This window comes from Megachile rotundata, chromosome 1, assembly GCF_050947335.1.
Source record: "Megachile rotundata isolate GNS110a chromosome 1, iyMegRotu1, whole genome shotgun sequence".
In the NCBI taxonomy this organism is placed as follows: Eukaryota; Metazoa; Arthropoda; class Insecta; order Hymenoptera; family Megachilidae; genus Megachile; species Megachile rotundata.
The window spans coordinates 7912075-7929390 of NC_134983.1; the positions used below are offsets into that span (position 1 = coordinate 7912075).

At 34.0% G+C, this 17316-nt stretch overlaps 1 protein-coding gene across 4 annotated transcripts in view; it reads right to left on the reverse strand.

Annotated features, from left to right (window-relative positions):
• LOC100881701 (uncharacterized) overlaps positions 1-17316 on the reverse strand; it is a 32102-nt gene that overhangs the window by 8758 nt on the left and 6028 nt on the right. For all 4 annotated transcript variants that reach the window (XM_076534628.1, XM_076534606.1, XM_076534615.1 and 1 more), the window contains exons 2-4: positions 1652-1772; positions 1180-1533; positions 1012-1104 (exon numbers count right to left, since the gene is read on the reverse strand). In XM_076534628.1, the coding sequence (XP_076390743.1) occupies positions 1012-1104; positions 1180-1533; positions 1652-1772 (568 nt within the window). The remainder of the gene's footprint in view (positions 1-1011; positions 1105-1179; positions 1534-1651; positions 1773-17316) is intronic.

The window sequence follows — 17316 nt, forward strand, 5'->3', positions numbered from 1 at the left end:
CTTCATACCTCCTCTATCCATGTTGCCAATTTCGATTGAATCGGTCATACCATTTGGAAGTATTACGTTATTTAGTAAACACGTGCTACTGCATTCTGCCGGAAAAATGTCTAACGTAAAAATCGAACAGCATATAAACATCAAGTTTTTTGTAAAATTTGTTGAAATCTTTTGTAACATGTGATGAGACTTGGATTTTTACCTATGACCCAGAATGTAAGCGCCAGTCAATGGAGTAGAAGTCTCCAAGATCCCCAAAACCCAAAAAAGCACGCATGTCAAAATCAAAATTCCACATTAATGGAATTGTAATGATTGAGTGGTTTCCCAGTGGTCAGACTGTTAACCAACACTATTACATTAAAGTCCTAAAAAGATTTAGTGAAAAAATTTGGAAAGAAAGGCCACAGTTATGAAGCGATGGATGGTGGTTGCACCAGGACAATGCATCCGCTCACACGGCACAGTCTGCCAAGTAGTTTCTGACCAGTAAAAATATTACTGTGATGGGGCATCCTCCTTATTCACCTGATTTGTCTCCATGAGACTTTTCTTTATTTCCTAAAGTTAAATTTTGCTTAATGGGAACCCATTTCACCTCAGTTAAAGAGGTTCAGGCAGAAATGGAGAATCTCCTAAAGGGACTTCCAAAAACCTCGTTCCAGAATTGTTACCAGCAATGGCAGCACCAAATGCAAAAGTGTGCGAATGCTGAAGGGGACTACTTTGAAGGTGATAATGTCACGGAAAACTGATTCTGCTGGTACAATGATTTATTGGACTAGTCTCGTTACTTTTGTGTCACACCTCGTATTCATTTTATTTGCTTTGTGTGTTATACCCTCTTGTTATATGAGTAACATCTTTTATTCCTTATTAGAAGAAAAGCCTTATTAGACGGTTTTGACCTTTTACTGGATCGCGATATACATATTGTTTAATTGTATACGTGAAAGGTTTATTTTTTAATCCATCTTAACGAACCTGTTATTTCCTTCATTAAATACTAACCGGGTTGTGCAGGATAATCTGGTGGTTGTGGATATTGAGGTTGTCCTGGTCGTACCGGTGTTGCTCCAATGCTTGAACCATCCGTGCCCGGACCTGTATGCATATTTCATGTGTTGACAATTAACATGTTAATTTGATGTTTGCTTTGAATACGTATATTTTACTTACCTCCAGGCGGTTTAACTGGACCGCTACCTGTGCCATCAAAGTGTCTGCAAATTTCAGGGAAAAACAAGTCCCTCCATTCCGTAATTACACCATGATGATCGTGATGATCATGATCGCCATGGTCTTCATGATTCGAATCATCGTGATGATGTTCATGCTCGTGATGGAATAATTCAACTGCATTGCCGGGTTGTACCACACGGTATCCCCACCCGTCACTTATGTAGAACGTTGTTTTCAATTTTCCATATGGATCTATGTACCCGTAGCATCCATATGTTATGTCATCTGGCCCACGTACTTCGTGATGAAACTGTCCACTCGGGCTGATTTCGTAACCATAATTATATGCATCTGGTAAACAAATTTTCGACATTCTTTAAATTATGTTAACCCTTTCATAGCTATTGTATTGTGTTTACTCGCAAACCGGAATACTCGTTTCATTGCGATAGTGATGGTGGATACTTACTTGAGTAGAAGTCTTGGTTCAAGTATTGAGTTTTTTGATCATCACTGATGTTCAGTACCACTTCTCTGTTCTGCCTGCTTCCTTGCTGCTGAGTGCATTGCAACAGCGATGTGGCAATCACCTATTACAAATAAACTGTCAGTTAATTATCTAGGTAATTAGCGGTGATTGAAGTTGCATTCATTAGTAGGCATTAATGGCTAAGGTTGTTTCAAATTTTCATTGTAACATTGGTTTACATTTCAACTTTCAGATTGAAATCAGATTTCAACTTTCAAATTTTCGAATTTCCAATTTTTCCAATTTCCTAATTTCTCAATTTCTCAATTTTTCAATTTTTCAATTTTTCAAATTTCCAATTTCCCAATTTTGAAATTTTCAAATGATCAAATTTTCCAATTTCCCACTTTTCCAATTTTGAAATTTTCAAATGATAAAATTTTCCAATTTTCCACTTTTACGATTTTTTAATGTCTCAATGTTTCAATTTTTTTATTGTTCAATTGTTCAATTTTTTAATTTTTCAATTTTTCAAATTTCCAATTTCCCAATTTTGAAATTTTCAAATGATCAAATTTTCCAATTTCCCACTTTTCCAATTTTCAAATTTTCAAATGATAAAATTTTCCACTTTTACAATTTTTTAATGTCTCAATGTTTCAATTTTTTTATTGTTCAATTGTTCAATTTTTTAATTTTCCAATGTCGAAATTAAAGAATTTGCAGCTGCCAGATTTTCTATCTTCAATATTTGATAAGCTTGAATATGAAAGATATTGTATTGTAAAAATTTTAGGTGTTTAACTTTACTAATGTTTTAACTTTAAGCTTTTCATATATCCAGACTTTTATATTAAAAAATTTTGTACCTCGAGGATTTAGTCGTTTGAAAACTTTGAAATTTATTTCTTTGGGAGTTTAACTCTTTGTAGTCGATTTATTTTCAAAGATATTTGGTGTTGTCTCCTGCAGTGTGGTATACGAATACAAAGGGTTAAAAGTATAAAAATATAGGGCGCTTGGAAACGAAGAGGAACAAATGGAATTTGAAAATTGAAAAAGTTAGACATATTGAAATTTTATCTACTTCTTATTCAAATCGTAAAGTGGCTTTAACTATCTAAACACCACTCAGTTTAGATCGAAAGAGCTCATTACATAGTAAAGTATCGAAAATGCTATCCGGACTTGTCGTTTGCGTTACTGTCCCTAGCTGAATTAATGTTGTTCACCTTTTAAAAGTTTAGTAGAAATTATCCAACAACGTGACACATAATTTTAAATGTCAGCTCAATCGCTTAATCCGTGTCTTATAATATTTATGCAACTATGTTTCATCCTAAAAGTGCAATATTTTTATGAACAAAGCAACGCGTATCGAATCGAAAATTGCGTATCAATTCAACTGAAATTACAGAGAACCACGGTTGCTTCGAATTTAAAATACATGAAATATTCACGAGACATTTACATTATTTAGGCTTAGCTTTCTTTGATCAAGAATCAATTACGTTTCGGTGAAAGTCGAATACCAATAAAATTTGAAAGTTATCTGGTGTTTTACCGTCTGGTAGAAACTTTATCGACGGGCTCGTATAGTCACAATAATTTGATTACAAAATTTCTCAAGTTTTCCTAATTTTTTGCCTGTATTTAATATCTTATATTTGTCACATAATTTTATTGAACTTTTTTGGTGTTTGGAATTAGTGCAACTTATTAAATTCTAATAAAGCTTGATGATATAAAAAAACATTGGCCAAAAATTCACGAACAGTGACAGTTCTGTGACATAGTGCATTATCATGCAACAGAAACTTCCCGGCGCTCGATATTCGGGTCTCACACGAACGATCCTCTTCCACAAGTGTTCCATAACACCCAGATAATATTCGCCATTAACATTTTGTCCCTGTGGAACGAATTCCCGAAGTATAATTCCTTTAGAATCGTAAAAGCAAATTATCATTGTCTTCTCTCGGGACTTCTGGAATCGCAATCGTTTTGATTTTGGAAAGCCTGGAGATTTCCGCGTAGCACTTTGGCGCTTTGTTTGAGGTTCATACTTGAAGCATCAAGTCTCATCACTAGTTACAATTGATTCCAGGAATGTACAGTTTCGTCTGGCTGTTTTGATAAGATGCTCACAATATTCAACGCGAGTAATTTGTTGCGCTTGACCGTGATTTTGTGACACGGTGACGAAAGGTTCTGTCGCGTTAAACGCTATAAGTTTACAGTTCGTTGCTCGATTCCAATAATGATTGTTGTTTTGTAGGGGAGGTATACTGTTTTTAGATAACATATTGTTTTAATAGATGGCGCTAGTACTTTATCCTTAAATTTAAAAAGTTCCGTTACTTTTCCGACATACTGTGTATCAATTTAATGCTTAAAGTTTGTTAAAAGGTTCGTACAAACATTTTCAACAAACTTTGAGTTTCAAACTAAAAACAGTAATTGGCACATCATCAATTTTTGTTAGCTCTTAAAAGCGTTACAATCGATCAATGTTTGCAACCGAGAATCTATTATTTTGTGACAAAGGTATCAAATGCAATAACTTTCGTTAAACTTCAGTCTTTAATGTGATATAGATGCAGTGTTATTTTAACGTTCATTTATGTCAGCGAATGACGTTTTACAGACGTTTCGAAATCGGTCATTTAATATACGACGTGACACTACTAAAATAGGAAATAAATCCTCGAGTTAGAATAATCGTGACTCGTCTATTCTCATTAATCAATCAATTCCATGTTAGTGCAGGTTGTATAGTTTTTTGTTGTACACCGAGTTTGACGATGGCTTTTAATCTTTTGGTGTCAGGGGGCCCATAAAAGTCATTCTACCGCGAGGTCTTTCTCGTACTATTACGCGAAAACTGTCCTTCTTCGCATCACTGTGTGGAATAATTAAAAATCAAAGGTCAAGTAATCCATCTAGGGGAATATTGCATCATTCGACCAATTCGTAATAAAATGTTTGACAAATGTGTGTCAAGATCCAATAATTCTTTCGGTTGTGCATTTTTAAAGGTAAATTGTTTATTAAACAGACTATATTAAATAGACTATTTAAAGAAATAGATTCTTTTTATATAGAGTAATATCCAACTTAGCACTTAGAGTAATGTTCAAGTTAGCACTTAAAGTAATATTAACCTACAGTGGATACAAAATTTTACCTACTGATATTTAACAATAGAATAAATAAGTTAAAATTGATATAAATTACTAGATATGTATAGAAATAAAAACTTGTAATTTTTTATATTTTATTCTTGAGAATTGTAAACAAAATTTCCTTGAAATTGTAGAGAATTATAGTAAATATTTATATCACTGTTATTAAGTGGAATTAGAAAAAGATCCCTTTGAATTCTTTTAAATGCCATTAAACATACTATTTGCAACTTTATTTTATTACTAAATAGAGCTATATGCAACTTCATTTATTTCATTTGATTTCTAATATAAAATTTTGAAGAGAAAGGAATTACTAATTTTTTAGTTAAGAATGTTAAATACTCTTGAAATCGACAATATACAGAGAAGGTTTTTCTCTTTGATATTACGAGGTGGTAATTTTTCAAAGTCCCAATGAGTTAATATGCAATAATGAGGGATCTTTATTACCATGCGTGAATATCCCTGAGAAGGTCATATAACAAGAATTTATTATCAATTCTTTAAGTATGCGGTAGTCATTTTCTTCAAAATCGTTACAACTTTAAAATATTTCACTTTTATTAGACTAAATCTATATAGATAAACAATTTATTTACTGCTTTAATACTAGGTTTACGGACATTTCTTATATATCTATCTCTACGAACACGCGTCAAATTGACGCATGAATACATATATTTAAAGGAAAATAACCACTTCAATAATATTTTAGTACATTGCTTCAATATTCTACACTCATTAGTTCCCTCTACCCTGCGAACTGCGATTTGTGCCGCGACACCGGGTCCGAACCCGGCATACCGGCTGAGCTGGCCGCGTGCGACTCCGGAATAACGAAGTCCGTCGCTTATAAGGTATTGTCGTTACATTTATATTTATTATTGTTGTAATTTTTGTATGGGTAAAACTAATTACTAAAAATTTTATTTACATTACGATCGCGTCAAATTGACGCACATCCGTAGAGATAGGTATACCACGTAGCAAATTTCAATATTTCAAAGCTTTTGAAGAGAATAGACTTCAATATATAATATATTTACCTCGTTGAATGGATAAAAGTTAGTACAAGAGATAAAATAAAAATGCTGACGGTTTTTGTAATTTTCCTAAAAAAATTCCTAAAAAAACCTTGTGTTAATCTTGTTTCTTTGATCAATGAAATCGGAGCAAAGTCGAAAATCACCAAGTCTATTAATCATATATCAACATCATTCCTGACGTTCGATTTTACAGCGGAGGTAAAAATATGGCTCTTTGCATAATATACAGTTTTAGTCCTTTAAACTTATTAGTGACATTTCAAGCATGCGTCGCACACAGTTCACCAAAGTCATGTCTTCTGAAATTATCAAGTTTATTACTTCATGCTCGTCGTCGAACTTCTTTCGAGTTTTAATGAACTTCTTGTAAGTTTACGACGAAGCACTTTTATCGCAATTCTGGTAAAACTATCGGACGTCGATGCGATTAACATGTAAATTATCAATGAATAATGTCTCGATACGTTCACGTATTATGGCTTCATCTTGTGATCATGTTATATAATTGCTTGTTAATATGGTGAAAGAATTATTGAGCGGTTGACAAGCACCTGTTGCAGGAAAAAGAAAAATTGAAGATTGCAATGTAACTTGAGGATTTGATAGAAAAACCATTTTACACAACCTGACAATATCTAAACACGGAATTTCAACGTAAACATAATTGCTTGACAATATTTTACTGTAATACGTACTAGGCTACATTCAAAAAATTATTTTTTACATTTTACAAGGAGAATGATGCCTATGGAGATATAGACATATAGGGATATAGGGGTGTAGGAATATAGGGGTGTAGGTATATAGGGGCGTAGGGATATAGGGGTGTAGGGATATAGGGGTGTAGGGATATAGAGGTGTAGGGATATAGGTGTATAGGGATATAGGGATATGAGATGTAGGGGTACAAGGGTATAGGAATGTAGGGATATAGGGATATGTGGATGTAGGGATATACGGACATAGGGATATGTGGATATAAGGATATGTAGATATAGGGATATGTGGATATTAAAGATTAAAGATTGAAGATTAAAGAAACTAAAGACTGTAGAAATCTTAACATTAAAGGGATCCAAGGATGGAGAGATCCACGGAAATAAGTACAACCTATTAGAAAACACGGAGCATCGAAATTGAGAATACAAGAATCTACAAATATAAAATTTCATATTCCTAAAAAATTCACGTACGTTTCATCGTTACAATATACATACATTCCATGTTCGAAATTGCGAATAACGTAAAAATGCACGATATTTTGAAATAATAAAAGACTTCATTTAACGAAATCGTGGAATTTCACAAATTAAAATGTTTAAAAAAAGAATTATGGCTGCATCGAGGAACTTTTCATTAGTTACATGAAGCAAGCTCGAAATACCGAACATTCCGGCGGGAATTTGATTACTTTGCAATGCGGTTTAGGTTATTGCAATAACTACAATGGACTGATTGCGTGTAGCGCGTACATTATGTCCGAAAGATATACTGCATTTTCTATCGTTTTTTATCTCGCAACATATAAATTGCGTTGTTAATTATGACTGGATATATTGATTATTAGTACATTAACCATATAGTATAATACATGGCAATTACTTATATGCAACTTCATGCACGAAAGTACTATTTTAAAGCGTGATTAACGTGCTGCTTTTTATTTCTTACATTACCGCGTAACTTATGATACCCAGTTTGTAATCGCAAATTCATGATTGATGATAGTCTGTATCGTGAAAGATAATTGAAACGCTACTTTAGCGTACTCAATCCCCGTCAACAAACCTACTGAATTTAATTAATGGTGCATCGTAGAACATGTGCTTTGCGATTTATGCCATTGTGGATACAATGGTACGCGTACAAAGAACGTCAGAAGTACATTTTGGCACACATTTGGGGAATATTAAATTATGAGAGTTTAGGAAAGTTTGGGACATTTTATATGATTTGAATTTTGCAATATTCATTTAAAATTATGGGGTTTACTTTGGAATTTTGGAAATTGGGTACTTAGAATTTCCTGAGACTTCAAACATTAGAATTTTAGAATTTAGAAATTTTTAATCTTTGAAATTTGGAATTTTTGATTTTTATGAAAATTCAAAATCCCAATGTCTCAGAATTCTAAAACCCCGATATCGTCAAAAGTTGAAATCAAATTCTTAAACGCTAAAAATTCTAAACCCCTAATTCCGTTTAATTCCACCTTGCAATCCTACAAGTCAACTCTTAACGTAAAGCCGCACCTGGAAACTCGAAATCAAACTGATTCTCAAATGCAAACAATTCTGAATCCCTAATTCCGTTCTATTCCACCTTGCAACCCTACAACTTAAGTGTCAACATAAAACCTGCAAAATAAATCTGAGCTAGGAAATACTTGATAAATATTTAGATAAAGTTTGGACAAATTACACGGTTAACATGCGACTCCGGTTCGGAGAGTTCGTATATTGATCAGTTTCGACCGTCAGTCGAATCAATTGCTTTCGAATTACTTCCCCCGGTGACGTGTTCGAGAAATCAATCGTTGTAGTTTCACCCATGAATAATGAACGAGAAGGTACGAAATCTGAACGTTCAGGGACGATGAACCGGTCGTACAGGCGGGAAGCACTCGGGCTAAAAAATTCATCCATTGTCAAAAGTGACGCGAATAGGAATGTTCCTGTTACGATCGATGATCTCACGATCGTGTGTTGTTCCACCCACGAAAAGGGAAAGTGAGAATCCCGGGTACAGGTCGTCTTCTCTCGGACCCGCTTGACGGACCTGACGTTTCACACGGATATGCCTCTTCTTCGTTTGTGCGATGGGAAAGGTTAATATATGCTAACGTTCGATCTGCCCTGTGTCATGAATCAAACGTCGCCGGCTATGTTTAATCTCTCTGGTATTCGTGTCGTCGGGATATTTTAGTGGACAATGGTAAATCAGCGATTGGACTCTAATCGTTTATGTCCCTCTACGATTGTCAAGATTAATATCGCCGAAGAATATCGCTGAAAGAATTTCATGATGCTATGAAATGTGTCTTGTTGCGTAAAAGGAGCATGTATTAGGATATTCGTGGAATATAATTTTAGTCTTGGGGAGAATTTGGGGTAGGGAGAGTGTAGGAATGTTTAGAAATATTTGCAGATGCCACGTGTATGTTGGGTATCTACAACCTCTGTTTCCGATGTTATCGAATTGAGTAATTTAGAAATTTAGGTATTTGGGTATTTAGGTATTTAGGTATTTAGGTATTTAGGTATTTAGGTACTTAGGTACTTTGGTATTTAGGTACTTAGGTACTTAGGTACTTAGGTACTTAGGTATTTAGGCACTTAGGCACTTAGGCACTTAGGTACTTAGGCACTTAGGTATTTAGGTATTTAAGAATACAGAAATCTAGAAACTTAGGTACTTATGAATTTCAGAATTTAGAAATTTTTGAATTTTTATTACACGTTATTTAAAAATTTAGGAATTAACAAATGTAGAAATTAAAGAATTTGAAAGATTAGAAATTGGTACGTTTAGAATTTTGAAACCTTAGAAATTTGGAAGTTTAGGTGTTCAAGCATTTGGAGTTTCAGAATTTTAGGAATTCGAGAATTTATGAATCTAGAAATTTAAAAATTCGATAATTTAAAGATTTAGGTATTTAGAAATTTGGAAATTTGGAAATTAGAAAATTTGCAGTTGAAAATTTGGAAATCTGGAAATTTAGCAATTCGGTAATTTGGAGAATTACAAGTTTATTATTAGTTCGTAAAGTTGAAAACTTGGAAATTTGAAATATCGAAGATTTGAAAATTCAGAAATTTCAAATATTGAAAATCTAAAAGACCGATTATCTAGAAATTCGATAAATTACAAATTCCACAATTGCAAAGCCTACAAATTTGAAAGTATAGAAATTAAAAGTTTTAAAAATCTTGAATTCTCTGGTTTCGGCATCTCAACCCCATAACGCCATCCTGGCCTCTGCGACACCTGATCGGTCAAGCACCACATTAAAGATTCTCCACGCATATCGATCATGTCACGGAGACTGTATCAAATATAGATTATCGAATAGTTCATTTGAAATTACACGTATCGTTCGTCCTTGCCTAATCATAAAAAAATCGCAAAGAATGGTGAATCCTCGTGCGGACACACGTGAGCAACGGACAGTCCCAGGATCACCTCGAGCGATCGAAAGCCTGTCGATCCTTGGAAAAGCAATTTTGTGGTAAGTGCGTATTAAATAACGCGGCCCGGGAACCGGGATATTATGCGTTTATTGCATCATGTTGCGTCGTATCGATGAGAAATTTACGGGAGATAAGGTATCCGATGTTATGACTTGCTCTGCTATCAAAGGGGAATCAATTAGTTAGAAAAAATGCCTCGGTAGCATAAATTGTTGGCGAAATCAAATATCAGTGATTGAAAGTTACAAGTACGACAATAATACATCATGTTGCTACCATTGCTATTTCTATGATTTAACGTTTCACGAGTTAATGTTTCGTTACGACGTAATTAGTCACTGTTGGGAAAGTAAATGTAATAGCTAATTGTATTCATAGAAGGAATCTACCTTATCATTTCATATATGTAAGCGACACCTTTATGTAAATATGTAAACTGTATATATTATGTATTCTATTGTTCTCTATATTGTCCTAACAGTCCTTGTAAGTATTAGGTCGAGTCATAAGTAACTTCCGATGCAGCTAAATAGATTTTATTGTGTGTATGGTGAGATTATGAAGGTATAAGTCACCATGAGTTGTAGAAGTCAAATTTAACGATTACTGCGGATAAATACATTCAGCAATTGCAAAGAGTGCAAGAGAAACTCCTAGAAAAGCGCCCTGCACTCGTCAATCGCAGAAATGTCATTCTTTTACACGACAACGCGCGACCGCATACAGCAAGGGTAACTCAAGAAAAAATTCTTGAGCTTGGATGGTCTGTTTTACCATATCCACCTTACTTCTCAGATCTTGCCCCGACAGACTACCACTTTTTCTGTTCCTTACAAAACTTTTTAAATGGAAAAAGCTTCAATTCTGAAGAGCAAGTCAGGCAGGCTGTTGAAAGCTTCTTCCAGTCCAAACCAACCACATTTTACAAGGAAGGAATTGATAAACTACCAGGAAAATGGGAGAAGGTTATAGAAAATAGTGGTGAATATATAATAAAATAATATAATTTTGTTGTTTAATGAGAACGAAATAAATGTCTGATAAAAAAACGGAAGTTACTTATGACTCGATCTAATAGTAAAAGCATTCAGGCAACAACGTGCGTTATTGCATATCAAGTAAAAAAACCTTTATCAAGTAAAAACTATTTAATTAATAACAGTCACAAACATTTTGCGTACCTTATCTTTTAATTAAAATGCATTGTACGCAGGGTGTTCCGGATATTACTGAAAAATATTTGCCTTCGTTGCAAACGTGCTGCACGAAATAATATATTACAAAATCCTTTTGCTATAAATTTATTTAATGAACAAAGTTTGTAGCTAATTAGCTACGAAATATTTCAAACATGCAATGTTAAGATATTTTTTCTTTTAATAATCTTTTTCAATTGGAAATATTTTTTGTGGTTATTATGAGAGTAAAATATACTTTTGTCTTTGGGATTCTTAAAAATTCAGTGATCGTATACGAAGGACGTACAACAATGTTTTCGTTGTTGCAAAATTACCTTGCAAAAGATAATCGCGTTAGACAATTATGAAAAGATTGCGATCTTTGAAATTCTTACACTCTGACAGATATCATTAATTAAAGCGTGCGAAATGCTCATAATTTCTCGCTGAGAAAAAAGTGCTCCTTCAGAAGATTGCGTCTATGGATTTCGAAATTCCTACGCGTCGTATTCTATTCATTTAAACTTGTTCTCTGTTTTCGTTTACTCGACGATTTACATACAGATTTTGCTTAACCACCGTCTGCCGCAGATAAATCTGAAATTAATCTACCTTGTCAGGAAGATTCAGACTTCCTCCCGTTACTTTTTCCTTTCCTTTTACGTAACACGTTCATTAGCTAATATTTCATTAAGTATCTTATCAATTATGTAAATTGTTCGTCCTTTCTTTTCACAAGCTATCTAACTGATTTATGAATTCCTTTTAATGTCGATAACGGGTCCGAGATACCTGCCAATACGAATTAAATTTTAATCGAATCTTAAATTTTGATTTTATTGTTTTAAAAGAATTTTCATTTCCAATTCTTTCATTTTAACAGAATTTTAAATTTTATATACAGCGTGTTACCAGTAATGCTACTAACGATTTTTCTCCCACTACTGACCATTTTCAGCCACCTTACGAAAAAAGTTTAGAACAATATTTGCAAGGTATGACGTGCGCAATAGATATTAGTAAAGCAAATTTTGAAAACAGTTTGTTCTCTTGGCAAAGTCAAGGTCACCTTGAGTTTTTTAAATAGGAACATACATTTTTTTATTCATAGCTTTAGAGGACATCGAAACGAATTCAAAATACATATTACATGATATTTCTTACTTATTTCTAGCTTCCATGTAGTATTTACATTAATCTAGATAACTAACGAAAATATTAAACAACGTTACATACGTGTAAGCTATAAGCACGTTTGCACAGCAAAAAGGGAATTTTTATGACGGAAAAAATTGTCAATAATTTTAAAGTGGTAACATCCCTTTCATATTTTCTGCATTTTATAAGAAGACACACGTACGTTCGATAATTAGTAGAATTATTCATGAACTCATTACAAACTGTGATATTGTTTATTACCGATTGCGAAATAAAGTGAACCAAAAGCTTATTCACATCTCTGTAAATGGGTCTTTAATCGGTGAATCTTTGATCGGTGACTCGTGCATCGCGAAACAGGAATCGGCGCATCATCGTCCAGTGAAAGTCAACGACGAATTGTGTAATAGAACACGTCGATATCGCTCGTAGCCAGGCCTCTGGCCCAGTGATCGTTTATCTCGAGTTTACCAGCCTCATTCGAACAGATACACGCGCTCAGCCAAGTTTAGGGTGATTCAGATCGGTTTCTATTCGGAGAAAGTTACCGTCTATACAAAATTTGTATACTCGAACATCAAAAAAACAGTAGAGTGCTACTGGTACCGATAACACATAGTCATCGTACACATAAACGTAGTTTGAACAAACATAGTTTATTACAACTATAGTGCTATTATGATTAATGTGAGAAAAATTGAAATACGATATAATATAGAATATAATACTTATATATAGGGAATCACACAATTAGTGTAGGTCCCTGAAATGAGGGGTAGCTGACGTGATTCTGAATAAGATTTCCCTTTGCAAAAATGGGGTTTGAAGCTCCGTTTTTGCATTATTAAGGAAAAACACGGACCAATCAGAGCGCGAGGATCATGCGCAGACGCGAGAGCGACAGCTTCGGATAACGCGTAGTTATCCAACGCGTGGTAATCCAACGCGTAGTAATGCAACGCGTGGTAATCCTACGCGTAGTAATCCAACGCGTAGTAATACAGCGTGTGGATAACCAACGCGTAGTAATCTAGCGCATGCGTTGAATATTCAACGCGTAGTAATCTAGCGCATGCGTTGAATATTCAACGCGTAGTAATACAACGCGTAATAACGTAACGCGTGGTAATTCTAAGCGTAGGAATGCAACACGTGGTAATCCTATGCGTAGTAATCCAGCGCGTAGTAATACAACGCATAGTAATACAGCGTGTGGATATCCAACGCGTAGTAATCTAGTGCGTGCATATTCAACGCGTAGTTATCCAACGCGTGGTAATCCAACGCGTAGTAATGCAACGCGTAGTAATACAGCGTGTGGATAACCAACGCGTAGTAATCTAGCGCATGCATATTCAACGCGTAGTAATACAACGCGTAATAACGCAACGCGTGGTAATTCTAAGCGTAGGAATGCAACACGTGGTAATCCTATGCGTAGTAATCCAGCGCGTAGTAATACAACGCATAGTAATACAGCGTGTGGATATCCAACGCGTAGTAATCTAGTGCGTGCATATTCAACGCGTAGTTATCCAACGCGTAATTACGCAACGCGTGATAATTCTAAGCGTAGGAATCTAATGCGTGGTAATCAAACGCGTAGTAATCTAGCGTGTGGATATCTAACGCGCAGTAATCCAGCGCGTGGATATTCAACACGTATTAGTCCAACGCGTAGTAATGCAACGCGTGGTAATTCTAAGCGTAGGAATCTAATGCCTGGTAATCTAACGCGTAGTTAACCAACGCGTAGTAACCCAACGCGTAATAATCCTCACGCACTGATTGGTCCGTGTTTTTCCTTAATAATTCAAAAACGAAGCTTCAAACCCCGTTTTTGCAAAGGGAAATCTTATTCAGAATCACGTCAGCTACCCTCCATTTCAGGGTCCTACACTAATTGTGAGTCACCCTGTATAACACTCCTATATTTTACATGTTACACTTATATCATTCATTTATTATCATTATATTATCATTTGAAATTCTAATTAACCTCATTTAAACTTGTAACCTGGTATATAATTTTGGACATAGAATTATTGACGATCTCATTCAGATTCGTTTCGATTCAAATAAAGTGAAGTATGTTCACACGAATATACTTGAATAATTAGAAAAAATCGTCTGATCAGTTAATATGCTACAGACTGCTGATAAAAGACCAAATGAAAACTGAAGAAAGTAAAGCTTCCAGACCAGCATCTGTATAAAAAAGGAACATTAGGAATTTTCTAAAGATTAACTTTGTAATAGGTGAATCACACGCGTTAGTACATGCACGTTGTGTCATTCGCAGGAACCGTTCCAGTCCTTGAAACAGTGACGCGTAAACACCAAGGGATTGTTTGTTCCAAAAATCAAGATAATTCGTTGATCTCGCAATCGCCATTGAACGCGACATTCTCCCCCTTTTTCCTTCCTTCATCAACGTAATCGTACTAATTGTTCGTCGAAACAATGGTCGATTGCGGGAGAAAAAAGTAATTTAATATCAGAAGGCCAGCATTTACGGGGGTACTATTCAGGCAAGATGGAGGCGTTTGCATTATTGGGAGGATTACGAAAAGAAAGTTAGGTTAGATATCATCTACACGGATTCATTGTCAGGATAACACGGAGTGGCAACAAGTGTGCGAAGGTTCAACTATATCACTGGTTTCTTTTTAAGGAAGATACAGACAAATTGTAGATATAGGATTTTGAAATGTTATCTGAAAAATAAATATTTACTTTAAAGTACTTTCTTTGTTCATTTGGTGTCAGAAATTTTTATATTTCTGACAATGGCAATGAACCTATATTTTTCCATTAATGATATTAATCTATATATATTGACAGAAATAAGCTTTTCAATCTGTAGTTATACATTTTTTCATTGTTCTATAGATATTGCCTCTTTTTACAAAATTCCAACTATAGGAATCCTTTCTTTTGCGAGTTGAATGGACATAGGTCTGCAATTTTCCGTACGCAGCTCTTTTTTTCAGTAAAACGTAAAGGGAATGGAATGTTTTTAATTTTTCGAGTGAAGGTAGTTAACGTTTATACGGGTTCTTTATTGAAATCGATATGTGGGATATTTATTAGAATACAATGCGATGTATAGTCAGAAATAATAGTGGATATTGTAATCAATATTGTATAGTTAGAAATAATAGTACTCAAAGATATCTTTAGAGGATACAATACCATTTTATGATTGATATGTTTCCCTGATAGAATTCTCTTTGCAGTTAACCTTTTAACATTGTTACATGGACGTTGTGCAGCTAAATTGCACAGAATTGCTTAATAAGCGCGTAATTGAATACTATTAATTATACTAATCTATACATTCTTGAGTAAGCTGTTTTAAAACAAATGTTGTATCGTATCGAACGACTTAATGTCACGTGGAGATTCAACTTACCTTTAATCACTCGCGATTATTATCTTGTTCGAAAATATCTCAGCTTTAATCCTTTTATAATATAATAAATTTTATCCTACTCAAGTGGTTTTAACTTTTAGGGATTACATTTCTTTTATGACAGATCAAAATATAACAAAAATTTAAATCTCAACATAGATTTGGTTTTGTTTAAAATTTTATTTAAAATTTCATCTAAAATTATTAATTAATATTAATCAAAGAATTGTATCAATGTTAGATTGATTATAGAGGTTAGGTCACTATGGAATTGCTAAAAATAATAATATTTAATTTTCTTTAAACAGTTTCGCCGTTTATCTATAACTTAGTTCCATCAAAATTAATTAACAATCGTTTAACTGTTCTATATAATTGAATTTCCTTGCTATGTTATTGGTACGAAGATTATTATTATGGCATTGGAAATGTCGTTAGGCCATTACTCGATTTAATTTATTCAGATGAAATAATATTACCGCAATTTATTAACGAAATAGAATGAAATAGCAATTAACTTCGCAGTGCAACAAAACTTTGACAAAATAATGCAGTAATTAAATTTTAACAATCAATTTCAGGTATTCGTACCATTGAAATCTGAAACATTTTAATTTCGAGTAATTTGAACTTTTGGAAACTGCGTTGGAAAGTTCATTGCTATTTGATATTTTCCACACGGCGCGGTGTTTAAAAGGGTAATCGCGATCTCGTCGCGTATCGATCATCGTACACTCTATAAATCATAAAACATAATTACTGGCTTTGATGATCACCTTTTAGAAATGTGTCTGAACGGTCTCTTGAAACCTCTGTTATATTCGTTGTATCGAGTCATAGTATTAAACGTTTTACATTCACCGAGACACGTCGACGAATTGGCAGCCAGGTGCGTTTGCAAATTACAAATTACTTTCTATTAAGGCGTTCGAGCGGCAATTTCTTTGTACCTTTTGATGCTTCAATAGCGTCAAAGGAACAGGTAGAACTTGTTAGTCACCTATTTTGATCGAGCACTTTTGTCAATTTTATGCAATTACTGCTGTTAATGATATGCAGCACTTCGAAATGGTTAGGTCTCATTAGGTCAAGTAATCATTTTAAATTCGTGATTTTATGAAAGTCTAATTGTGAAAAAATTAACAAATTGGAAAAGACGAATATTATTTTGAAATATATCAAATCGAAATATGAATCCAATACAAAATTTTAAATCAAATTGAAATATATCAGTCGAATAATTTCAGGTTTTAACTTAATGTGACATTTAAGGGATGTAAACGTTTTCTATAAATAAGTAAAATATATGAAAATATAAAAGAGAAACCTGTTTCATAAATACCATTTATGAATTTATAAAAGATAATGGATTTCTAAGGTCACAATGTTCTTTGAACCTTTTAAAACTGTTAGTATGACTGAAGGTATGCTACTGTTAGCATGTTTACTGGACATACACTTCACATATGTCATCATCTGTTCGGACATAT